Source organism: Schistocerca gregaria, chromosome 2 (assembly GCF_023897955.1).
Source record: "Schistocerca gregaria isolate iqSchGreg1 chromosome 2, iqSchGreg1.2, whole genome shotgun sequence".
Taxonomy (NCBI): Eukaryota; Metazoa; Arthropoda; class Insecta; order Orthoptera; family Acrididae; genus Schistocerca; species Schistocerca gregaria.
Window position 1 is genome coordinate 611411267 of NC_064921.1, and position 13084 is coordinate 611424350.

General features: G+C 42.8%; 1 protein-coding gene across 2 annotated transcripts in view; it reads left to right on the forward strand.

Moving 5' to 3' along the window:
• LOC126336255 (sialin-like) overlaps positions 1 to 6965 on the forward strand; it is a 150464-nt gene extending 143499 nt beyond the window's left edge. For both annotated transcript variants that reach the window (XM_049999750.1, XM_049999751.1), the window contains one exon: positions 6668 to 6965. In XM_049999750.1, the coding sequence (XP_049855707.1) occupies positions 6668 to 6832 (165 nt within the window). In that variant the 3' untranslated portion in view covers positions 6833 to 6965. The remainder of the gene's footprint in view (positions 1 to 6667) is intronic.
• The last annotated feature ends 6119 nt before the right edge of the window (positions 6966 to 13084 follow it).

Below are 13084 nucleotides of genomic sequence, written 5' to 3' on the forward strand. Positions count from 1 at the left end.
CCTGTGAACTAGCGTGAAGAGGATGTGAAAGCCCTAGAGCAGACATTTTCACCGAGAGAGGGCAGTTGTGCTATGCGCGAGACACTCACGAACATTAATCAATCTGGTAATGAAGACAGAAGGTTTGAATTAGCACAATTTATAATAATTTTGATGTGCATGTGTGTGTATCCATGTGTTTTCAATGTGAGCGAGTGTCTCGCGCATACCACGAGCGCCCTCTCTCGGTGAAACTGTCTGCTCTAGGGCTTTCACATCCTCTTCACGCTAGATCACACGCGAGGTAATGTTGCTATGCTGTATTTGCATCAACCCTCTGTCCATAATTATATTGTATACATGGAGATGATGTTTTAACTACTGACGACGCATTTGGCGCAATTGTTTTATGTATCTCCAGTGCAGGATGTGATTTTAGGAAGTGACTAAAAGTTTTTGTGATCGTAATACTCTGGCAATTTTACAGTTTAGCTATAGTGTTTTTTCTTTCTCAGTTCCGATGCCAAGTTTTTGCTAATGAAGGAGTCTTCCTATTCAGGTGTATTTTACTTCTGATGGAGGTATATTTAGATGTACCGAAACCGTGGTCAAGAATTTTAATAAATGTTTATCCTGTAACTATTTGGCTGTTATCGTTTACCGCGAAGAATTTCAACAGTTGCTGTTTCAGCCATGTTTAAAATCTTGTATTATAGTATGTCCTCAAGTTCGTCTGACTTTGCATTACTTGTTCCTGAATGCTCGGAAGTTTTTGTGGAGCGCTTTGTTGCCCTCTCTGTGTCCCTTTTCGCCTCATCGACGTTTCATAATGCGTGGATGAAATACCTGGGCCCTGCTACGTTGGTGCTCACGTACATGCAGAGACGCCGTTGTTGCTGACACCTCTTCCGTCTCCACAGTCGCCGACGTCACACGCCTCCGCCGCCGCCAGCCACAGGTGGCCGGCGCTGCGACAGCTGCAGCTGGTGTCCTTACTGCTGCTGACGTCAGCTGCGCCCCACTTGTCCTGAACGCTGACGTTGACGCTTCGGATTCCGGCGCATGCGACGCGGCATGGGCCGCCCAGAACGACTGTTACACGCAGACGAATACCTGAAGAGTGTTTATACGCCTCTTACTATCACAGTAATGGTTCAAATGGCTCTGAGCATTATGGGACTTAACATCTGAGGTCATCACTCCCCGGCCGGCCGGTGTGGACGTGCGGTTCTAGGCGCTTCTGTCTGGAACCGCGTGACCGCTACGGTCGCAGGTTCGAATCCTGCCTCGGCACGGATGTGTGTGATGTCCTTAGGTTAGTTAGGTTCAAGTGGTTCTAAGTTCTAGGGGACTGATGACCACAGATGACCGCTACGGTCGCAGGTTCGAATCCTGCCTCGGCATGGATGTGTGTGATGTCCTTAGGTTAGTTAGGTTCAAGTGGTTCTAAGTTCCAGGGGACTGATGACCACAGATGTTTAGTCCCATAGTGCTCAGAGCCATTTCATCAGTCCCCTACAACTTAGAACTACTTAAACCTAACTAACCTAAGGACATCACACACATCCACGCCCGAGGCAGGATTCGAACTTGTGACCGTAGCGGTCGCGCGGTTCCAGACTGAAGCGCTTAGAACCGCTCGGCCACAACGGACGGCATCACAGTAATGCCCGCACGTTTCACACTCACTAACAGCGGAATTGATGACGTTGCATACACTCGCTAACCGAATGTAAACGTTAGTGCATTCCGCTTTCCACCGTAAATCCGGTTTTTTACGAGATGTGGTCATTACTGAAGTAAAGCAAGTGACAAAAATCGCATAGTATGAATGGTTACTGTGACGATAAAAGTTAGTTTTGTGAAAATTTTTGAAAATAATACAGTGCAAGCTTTCACTGCTGCTACTGACATCACTTACAACTTGTACATCACGTACAATTTCCGGCCCAATAGACCGTGGTTGATGTAGAATTTTTTTTCCTAACGTTTATTCCCCGACTGCGGGTGACATTTTCAGAGATAATGAAGATGAGGTCCCATACACTGAGGAGCGTAAGGAACGATGCGACAGACCGCACCGCCGACTAGGCAAAGTCGTAGCGGAGGTGGCTTGCCATTGCCTTCCCCCGACCGTAATGAGGTGTAATAATGATGATGATGACAACACAACAACACCCAGTCATCTCGAGGCACGGAAAATCCCTAACCCCACCGGGAATCGAAACCGGGACCCTGTGCGCGGGAAGCGAGAACGTTTATCGCACTGCCACGAGCTGCACACTCAGAGATAAAGTGGCTACAAATTAAAGGAAATACACATGGGCCAAGGTGATATCCTTTTTAAGTTTGATGTGTCATTATTTACCATGATCCCAGTCAATGAAGCTATCTCATGCAGAGTGGATATTTTTCCAGCAGATATTCTGTACTTACTCAGACATTGTCTCATTACGATCTATTTTCAATACAATAATCATTTTTATGAACAGACTGACAAGGTGGCTATGGGCACTCCTCTTAGCGCAGCTTGGCCAATTTGTTTATGGGCATTGCAGACTGCCAGTAAAAGACTAGCCAGATGATATCGCCGATACTTTCGTACTATGAACGCTCGGTGCAGAGGAATTGGATGCCTTCCTGATACATCTGAAAAGTATCAATCCAAAAATGCAATTTACTACGGAGTCGGAGATAATGGGCAACTGACTTTCTTGAATGTGTCTGTTATCACTTGATAGGGACGTTGCGCCAAGGGCATACAGTAAAGCCACGCATACTGACTGTTACCTTCCCAAAGATTCTAACCACCGCCCCAGACAAAAAAGAGATGTGATTATAACCATGGTGGATAGGGAGCACAAAATTTGTGAACCGAATTATTTCAAATACGAGCTTGAACATCTACGACCGACAGTCAAGAATAATGGTTATTCTAACAAGGAGATAGATCGGGTACTTCGCTCTAGGGAGAGAATTTGAATCGACGAGGAACTACGGCCGCTCAAAGGGAAATTATTTCGTTCATCAATACAATTACAGGTTGCAATGAGGAAATGTTGAGCAAGTATGGTTTGGAGACTACCTTCAGATCCACCAGGGAGATAAAAGAATGTTTAAGATGGGCAAAAGATATACGACATCCTTTGGCTACACTGGGTATGTATAAAATTCCTTGTAGTTTGGACTGGTTTATATAAGTACCACAAAAAGACGTGTTAACACCCGTCTGGTTAAACGCAAGAGGAATTGGCGCCTGGGACTTACGAATAAATCGGCAGTAGCGGAACATGTTTACCAAGAGCGTGATCATGAAATAAAATCCTCTAGGCGAGAGTCGTATCGAAAACATCGCATTATTAGTGCGTAGAGAGGCTATTGAGATTTATAAACACCACAATAATATTAAGAGAAAAGAGGAAGAAGTTAAATTAAATAAAATGTGGATATTAACATTGCAACATAAGAATGACGATCGACTACTTTCAGTCAAGAATGTTGGCACTACCAGACATAATCTCGCAGCTAACCTGACGCTATGGACTCAAAATGTTTCAAATGGCTCTGAGGTCATCAGTCGCCTAGAACTTAGAACCAATTAAACCTAGCTAACCTAGGGACATCACACACATCCATGCCCGAGGCAGGATTCGAACCTGCGAACGTAGCGATCGCTCGGCTCCAGACGGTAACGCCCAGAACCGCACGGCCAATACGGCCGGCACGCGAATGTGCTTGCTCTCTACACTGCACATATGTTCGGCGCTCTCCCAAGTTCTGGTTGCAGTTGCCGTTTTACCTCTGAAGATGTCCTCCCCAGTCGGAAACGAAATATTAGGGGAAAGTTTTATACACCGACACGGTCTATTACCCCGGAAGTTGTAAGTGGTGTTTAAAATATTTTTTTCTTCATATTGTTGGACTCTAAAGGTTACGTGTAGATGACTACTGTATAGTGTGTGTGTAGTATAGTGTCGTGTGCGTGTTGGGAATCAAGAGCGAAGGGAGACAGTGAAACCCAGTCCCTGCACTTAGCCTGCTCCTCTCCAAGAGTACCAACGGGCCCGGCAAGCTTATCGTTCCCATCCGAGAGACGTTTCACCATCAAAAATGTCGCGTGCTCTCACTTCACGAGACAAGGCGGACAGAGACTTTACGTAACCATCCCTCATGCTCCCTCTGTCGTAAAGAGAAAGGCAAAATTGTGAATATCACGCGACGTACCCGGAGGGTCACATATCCAAGTACTGTACTGGCCCGCCCAACGGACCTAACTTCGAAGTTCCGACGGGAATCGGAGTAACCGGAGTATCCAGCTCGTCACGGCCGTTGACAGTAAATGAAGTATTAGTCACAGTTAAATTACTTCTCAAGGGTGCGAAAACGTCATAAGCGTCCACTTAGGAGGCCAATCTGAGACGGGCTCCAGACGTGCCGAGTGTAACCGTGTAACATTTGCATGTTGTGTGTGTGAAATCTTATGGGACTTAACTGCTAAGGTCATCAGTCCCTAAGCGTACACACTACTTAACCTAAATTATCCTAAGGACAAACACACACGCCCATGCCCGAGGGAGGACTCGAACCTCCGTCGAGAACAGCCGCACACTCCATGACTGCAGCGCCCGAAACTGCTCGGCTAATCCCGCGCGGCTGTAACACTTGGATGCAAGACGAGTTATCAAGATTTTTATGGTTGGGGGAGGGGGAGAAGGGAGCAAGGGGCTAGTGTGGTTGCAGAGGTGCGTTCCGGCACCTAAAATTTGGAATTAAGCACTGTCAATAAACAATTCTACCAAAAATGAAACTTCCTGGCAGATTAAAACTGTGTGCCCGACCGAGACTCGAACTCGGGATCTTTGCCTTTCGCGGGCAAGTGCTCTACCAACTGAGCTACCGAAGCACGACTCAGGACCGGTACTCACAGCCTTACTTCTGCCAGTATCCGTCTCCTACCTTCCAAACTTTACAGAAGCTCTTCTCATTCTCTCATTCTGGAATTCTACCAAATGTTATTTCTACCTAGTAACATTTCTATCATGAGAACCTCTACCACATACAACATCTACCACTACATCTACCACTTTTACTCTCTATCAGTAACAATGCTACAATTAAAATGACTACCAAATCGTAAACCATCTGAAACAAAACTTTAGCTGAACTATTCTATACCCATAAACATCTTCACAGAAAGACTTACCTTAAGGTAACTTTACCATCTTCTGACATCTCGGAAACACAACTCTACAGTACCAGAATTTAAACCTGCAAGAAAAATCAAACTCCAGAATGAAATTTTCACTGTGCAAATGCTCTACCAGGTAGAGCACTTGCCCGTGGAAGGCAATGGTCTCGAGTTCGAATCTCGGTCTGGCACACAGTTTTAATCTGTCAGTAAGTTTCATATCAGCGCACACTCCGCTGCAGAGTGAAAATCTTGTTCTGGAAATATCCCCCAGGCTGTGTAAAGCCACGTCTCCGCAGTATCCTTTCTTTCAGGAGTGCTAGTTCTGCGAGGTTCGCAGGAGAGCTTCTGTAAAGTTTGGAAGGTAGGAGACGAGGTATTGGCGGAAGTAAAGCTATGAGGACGGGTCGTTGGTCGTGCTTGAGTAGCTCAGATGGTAGAGCACCTGCCAGAGAAAGGTAATGGTCCAGATTTCGAGTCTCGGTCCGGCACACAGTTTTAATCTGCTAGGAAGTTTCAAAACCAAACTCTTTTATCAGTAATCTGTGTATCATGAGATGAAAAGTCAGAGCAGCCTGTATGTCCTACTGTGTGCCAGAAGCTGTTTCACCAGCTGAATATTCTTGTCAAGAAAAGTGAAAAATGATACCTGTCACACTTGTAATAAGATTCATATGCAGGTTTCCAATTCTGCAGAAGAAGAAAAATTGCAATTTCAGAATGTATGGTAAGCAGTGTGAAGAAGGTATATAAAAGTACGCCACAGACTGGAGGAAATAAAAAAAACCTGTCAATAAGATATAACTGCGTGTCCTTTGAGCTTTGTTTCTTGTCTCCTTTAAAAGTATATAATCGCTGTTCTTCTGCCCGAAAAGATTTAATTTGATCCCTATGACATTATTTCGTAAGCTAAATATCCGTGCAAGCAAATTTATTTTTAGTGCAATAATGTTTTATGGTATAATTTCATGTTCTACACAATCTAAGGTCTTGCCAAGCGCACGAAAAATACGAACAGGGGATTTTTTTGTATAACTTTTTCAGAAGTGAGTTTCTGGAGATCGTGTATTTCTTCCGTTGTAGACAATCATTAACGAAAGTAAAACTGAGCGGTCCTCAGATGGTTATTATTAGAAAAAAATTCTTATAATATATCTCCTCAAAAAGTAGATTACTTGCTTATTTTCACTTTTGTTTTTGGTGTCACTACTGTACATCTCAGTTATATGTCATTATCGACTTCTGCTTTAAACATTAAATGTGCGCTTATGCAGGAGTGTCATAGGTTTTAGAGAGCTGGGCTTATGGGAGTACGCCATACTTAAGCGCTATGGTTTTTAAGTCAAATCTTCGAGCCTCTGGCTGCTTCCTGTCATTACTACTGTTACTGTCCATATTCTTTACTCAATAAATATTTCCTAAATACTTGTGCAGCTTCTTAGCCACTCGTTATGTGCGTACATTACAGTGTTAACACAGAATTTGTTTTTTTGTTAACAGCAAACTCTGGCGCAGTGGAACATAGCATTCTACATCGCAGCGGGCGTAACGTGTGGCTGCTTCGTTTTTTACCTGATTTTCGGTTCAGTGGAAGAGCAGAGTTGGAACAGACTTCCTGAGAAATCTAAAGATCCTGAAAAATCATCCCCAGTTCAAGAAACGTAGCAATACTTCTAAATTTCACTCCTGTTTCATCTGTCTAATTAACTGAATTTAATTCTTCTATCTACAACTGCCTTTCTTGTATGTTTATACTTTTTTGACAAATAAATAATTGTTTTGTACTTTCTTATCACCAGTTTACAACTTTAAATTCACTCTAAATTAATTAGTTATCATTGCAAAGTTTCAAACAACCCTGATATAGCGAACATTTGATTGTGGTAACTTGTCTCAGTAGAATACGTCATAAATCACTGAAAAGTTTAGTTACTAGTACGAAAGTACTAAATGTAATGGTTACGACACAGAATTATTAATAGTAAGTAGGTTCAAATATCTGGCCGATCATCTGTTTCTAAGCTTTCTGTGGATTCCTAAACCAGTTCAGAAGATTGTGTAGATGGATCCATCAACCACCTACCATTTCTTCCCATCTCTGTCCTTACCCGGCTTAGCAAGTGCTGAATCTTAGAAGACGTAACTTTTTTCGATGTACTTCGGGTATAAAGTAGTACTCAGTGAGAGGAACTTTTAAATAATATATTAAAAATAATTTTAAAACTATTATATTAGTTTCTGTGCTCATTTTTGCATTCTTTCGTGGCTTTCCTTTTTTAATTGAATCTCCATGAAGAATTACGCTAAGATGTGACAATCATGAAACTCGGTGACGGTGTTAGCTCTTCCTACACGTGCGATAATGCGACACATTTTTCTCGGATTCTTCCGCCAAGCATAGGCGTCCGCTGCGAGTTTGCGCCAGATTTCGTGCGTCCTAATGAACTTGTCATGCATTTCTATCTTCATGACAAACCTCGGCCGCACACTGCAGGGGCAACGATGCAGCGTTTTCGATGGGAAGTATTTGATTACACACCATACAGCCCGCACTTGTCTCCCTCTGATGCTTATCTCCTTTCACATGATCCACTGGCTATACGAGGACAATATTGTGGAACAGAAAACGAACTGCAGATCAGCTTAGAGAAGTGGCGGAAAGAACAGGCGGCTGCCTTCCATGAAGAGGATATTGGAAAGTTGGTATAACGCACCGACAAATGTCTGAGTCAGAGTAGCGACTATGTAGAGAAGTAGCTGGGAGGCAGTTAACTGTTGCAAATAAAACATTTTTGGTTTTCACTGTGGTTTCCATTTCGCGATCGACAGGGCCTCAGTTTCCGAATAGTAATTGACTTGTATACGTAGGGTAGTGGATTAGATTCCACTCTAAATTAATTTTTTAAAATATTTTTCGAAATGACGTGTTGTACATTAGAGAGTAAATGGAGTGTGTGGAGGAAATTCAATCTTTTCATGTGACAGTGCACTGCTCACCATTCCTCAGTTTGCAGCAGTTGGTCTTCCCGTACTCGAGTGTTCAGTTATATATGTTATATACGTCATTCGTCATTCTCCAGAAGCATCCGGAGTATAGGAGGGTGCAAAGAACCTCTCCGTGTACTGGAGAAAACGGCGGGAAGTCTGCCCTCCCCTCTCTCCTCCCCCCCCCCCCCCCCCCAACTGCTTCTGAACAATCACGCAGACACTCATTGTGGTGCTTCTCAGAGTTCGTGTCTCTACCGTGTATGGTGAAGATGGCTGAAACTGCGCCGTGTTTTTTTGTGAAACATAAAAGAGGAAAACCGTCATAAAGCTATGAAAACAGGTACTTTTCAATACTTTTGAAAATTTATTGAAAAAAACATCGGTCGCTGTCGGTAAAGGAACTTGCAGTAATGTCATCCGAGTTTACTGGTGTTTCGATCCAAATGTAATGTGTAAGCATAAGGAAAGGCGCAATACGGGTAAAATGTCAACTTCAGCAAGGACAAGAAAATGTCAGTCGTGTGTATTACGAACATTTGACTGTTTCGATAAAAATACTGTGCGGTCAAACATGCACGCATATTTCTTCAGGAACGAAGCGCCTAAAAAAAAAAAAAAAAAAAAAAAAAAAAAAAAAAAAAAAAAAAAAGTTCTTCAAACGGTAAATAATGAGTATGACTTGTCTACTTTTAAAAAGAACGAAATTTTGTTAACTGACAAAAGCTATTGTCTTTTCACTTCGAAAGTAGAAAACAAAATAACGCAATTACTGATGGAGAGGATGTTGCTTTGTGGAGAAGGCATATCTGCTGTAGATTCAATACTTCTGACGCGAGAAACGGAAAAACTACTATTTAGACGAAACATTGATTAACGCTGGACATGTAAAACTAAATGTGTGGACTGATAAAACAGAGACTGTTAAAAGACTAGCTTCTGATGCAGGTCTATCAAGGGGTTAAAAAATCCGACGGGAAAAGGAAAAAGGCCAATTTTCGAGCATACAGAAAGAAACTGTGATTATGTGGAGGATGCTGAAGACTGAAGATTATCATGAAGTTATGAATGGTGAAGTGTTTCTAAAATGGTTCACAGATATCCCACCCAAATTAAAGCCATACAGTGTTACAATTATGAACACTGATTCGCATCATAGCTTTAAGGTTATGCATACGCCATAGAAATCTTGTAGGAAGGAAGATATTGTAAACTGGAAGAGGGAGTACATCTCGATCCTACTGTGATCAACCTTCAGTTGCTGAAACAGACTTGAAGCTTACGTTGAAGACCGTTAGCTGCAACAGGCAGAAGACGTGCTTTGTTGGTGCTGCACTTTTTAGCGATTTAGACCCAATGAACTCACGCCGCAGTATTCTGCTTCGGCACGCCAGTGTAGAAGTGTGCACAGAACCAACTAAGTGAAAATTCGTGCAAAACGCACGTTCAATCATATATGTTGTTGTTGTGGTCTTCAGTCCTGAGACTGGTTTGATGCAGCTCTCCATGATAATCTATCCTGTGCAAGCTCCTTCATCGCCCAGTACCTACTGCAGCCTACATCCTTCTGAATCTGAATAGTGTATTCATCTCTTGGTCTCCCTTACGATTTTTACCCTCCACGCTGCCCTCCAGTGCTAAATTTGTGATCCCTTGATGCCTTAGGGCATGTCCTACCAACCGATCCCTTCTTCTAGTCAAGTTGTGCCACAAACTTCTCTTCTCCCCAATCCTATTCAATACCTCCTCATTAGTTATGTGATCTACCTATCTAATCTTCAACATTCTTCTGTAGCACCACATTTCGAAAGCTTCTGTTCTCTTCTTGTCCAAACTATTTATTGTCCATGTTTCACTTCCATACATGGCTACACTCCATACAAATACTTTCAGAAACGACTTCCTGACACTTAAATTTATACTCGATGTTAACAAATTTCTCTTCTTCAGAAACGCTTTCCTTGCCACTGCCAGTCTACATTTTATATCCTCTCTACTTCGACCACCATCAGTTATTTTGCTCCTCAAATAGCAAAACTCCTTTACTACTTTAAGTGTCTCATTTCCTAATCTAATTCCCTCAGCATCAACCCACTTAATACGACTACATTCCATTATCCTCGTTTTTCTTTTGTTGATGTTCATCTTATATCCTCCTTTCAAGACACTGTCCATTCCATTCAACTGCTCTTCCAAGTCCTCTGCTGTCTCTGACAGAACTACAATGTCATCGGCGAACCTCAAAGTTTTTATTTCTTGTCCCTGGATTTTAATACCTACTCCGAATTTTTCTTTTGTTTCCTTTACTGCTTGCTCAATATACAGATTGAATAACATCGGCGAGAGGCTACAACCCTGTCTCACTCCCTTCCCAACCACTGCTTCCCTTTCATGTCCCTCGACTCTTATAACTGCCATCTGGTTTCATTTACAAATTGTAAATAGCCTTTCGCTCCCTGTATTTTACCCCTGCCACCTTTAGACTTTGAAAGAGAGTATTCCAGTCAACATTGTCAAAAGCTTTCTCTAAGTCTACAAATGCGAGAAACGTAGGTTCGCCTTTCCTTATCTTTCTTCTAAGATAAGTCGTAAGGTCAGTATTGCCTCATATATAAAAGCCTACTTTTCACAGGGACCATGAGGGACTCAGGGTGTTGTGCCGATCCCCCTAACCAACAAGTCTATGGTGCTGTCTCTAACAGAAACTAAACTGAGCAAACGCAAGGGTAGGGAGGGGTCTATTAACCGTTGGCAATTCAAAGATAGATAGATAGAGTGATGGTGTAGCTGAGGAAAATGGCAGCAAAGGACAAGAAAGGACATCGGGTACACTCACTGTGTATGCCTGGGGGCCTCATTCAACATGCTGACAAGGCTACACCAGCAGCTATTGAGGGAACAGGGTGCAGACAACTGCATATTGTGCCACACGTTGCAACAAATGGTGCCTGTCGTCTGGGCTCTGAGGTCATACTTGGGTCACTCCGGTGATTGGCAGAGAAGGCAAGAAGACCAGCCTTCCACGTGGAGTTTCAACGAAGCTCGCTATTTGCAGCAGTGTCCCCAGAACTGATAATGGCCCCTGGTTCTGAGTCCATTGGAAGGACTGAACCAGAGACTTCGAAGGTTCTGTGACAAGCTAACTGCACCTTCCTGGACTTGGGCCATAGTGATGAGAACTGTAGGGTCTCCCTAAAGAGTCAGGTGTGCACTTCACGTCAGAGGCTACAACTCTGGTAGCTGACTGTGTGTGGGATGCACGCAACGTTTTTTTTTTTTAGATTAGGTGACTATTCATGCAATTCAGATAACGATAGCTGTAGAAATCACAGAAGTGTCAGTATAAGATCGAAAGAAATATCTTCCACAGGTGAGAATATTAAAATCCTAATGGTTTACCGCCGAAGCATTCTCAACAAAGTGCCAGAGTTTGAAGCGCTGCTGAAAAGCACGTGAAGCTCACATAATACTAGGTACAGAAAGCTGGCTGAAACCTGAAATTGATAGCAATGAGATTTATGGGGAGAATTTATCGAAAGGATAGGTAAACGCCGGCCGGAGTGGCCGTGCGGTTCTAGGCGATACAGTCTGGAACCGAACGACCGCTACGGTCGCAGGTTCGAATCCTACCTCGGGCATGGATGTGTGTGATGTCCTTAGGTTAGTTAGGTTTAATTAGTTGTCAGTTCTAGGCGACTGATGACCTCAGAAGTTAAGTCGCATAGTGCTCAGAGACATTTTGATAGGCAAACGGCATATGGAGGTGCCTAATTTGTCGCAGTAGAGATAAAACTGAAATCTACTGGGACAGAAATTGAAGCTGCACGTGAGACTGTTTGGGCAAAACTCATTATTTGTGGGAGGGGATGGGGGGGGGCTAAAATGATAACTGGACCCTTCTGTCACTCGCCTGACACATCTTCAGATGTAGCCGATAACTCTAGAGAAAACCTCTGGTTACTTGTAGATAATTTCCCCGCTGATACTGTAATCATCGGTGGAGACTTAAATCATCCAACAAATAATTGGAAAAAAACACAGTTTTGTTAGTGGTGGGCTTGGTATGACATCCTGTGAACATTACTAAATGCCTTCTCTAAAAAAACTACCTAGAACAGGTAGTTAGAAACGCTACTCGTGATGAAAATACATTGGATCTAATGACAGCAAATAGATGTGAACTGTTTGAGGGTATCTACATCGAAAATGGTGACACTGACTATGATGTGATTGTGGCAGGACTAATTACCAAAGCACAAAGGACAACTAAAGCAAGCAGAAAGAGGTATATTTCAGTAAACTAGATAAAAAGTCAATAGTGTCTTATCTCAATGAGGAACTTGAAACTTCCAGCAGAGGGAAGGAGCATGTAGATGAATGTGGCTCAAGTTTAAAAGAATAGTTGACAATGCACTGAATAGATTTGTACCCAGTAGAACAGTTCATAATGGGAGGGGACATCCATAGCATACAGTCACTGTAAAGAAACTTCTAAAGAAACAGAGATTAGTGCATAACTGATGTAAAAAAAGCGAAGGGCTAGAGAATGAAATGCATTTGGCTCTTAAGAGAGCTATGCGTGACACCTTCAATTACTACCGTAGCAGAATATTGTCAAACGATATTTCACAAAACCCAAGGAAATTCTGATCAAATGTAAAGGCTATTAGTGTCACCAAAGTTATTTTCCAATCCCTAGCGAATGAGACAGGAACTGAAATTGAGGGAAGCAAGGCAAAACCTAAAATGCCTAACCCCGTTTTGAAATGCTCCTTTACAAAGGATAACCCAGGAGAGCTAACCCATTTTAACCGTCGTACCACTGAAGAAAAAACGAATAAAATATGTATTAGCATCAGTGGTGTAGAGGAACAGCTGCAATCGTTAAAACTGAACAAAGCTGCAAGGCCCGATGGAACTCCTATCAGATTC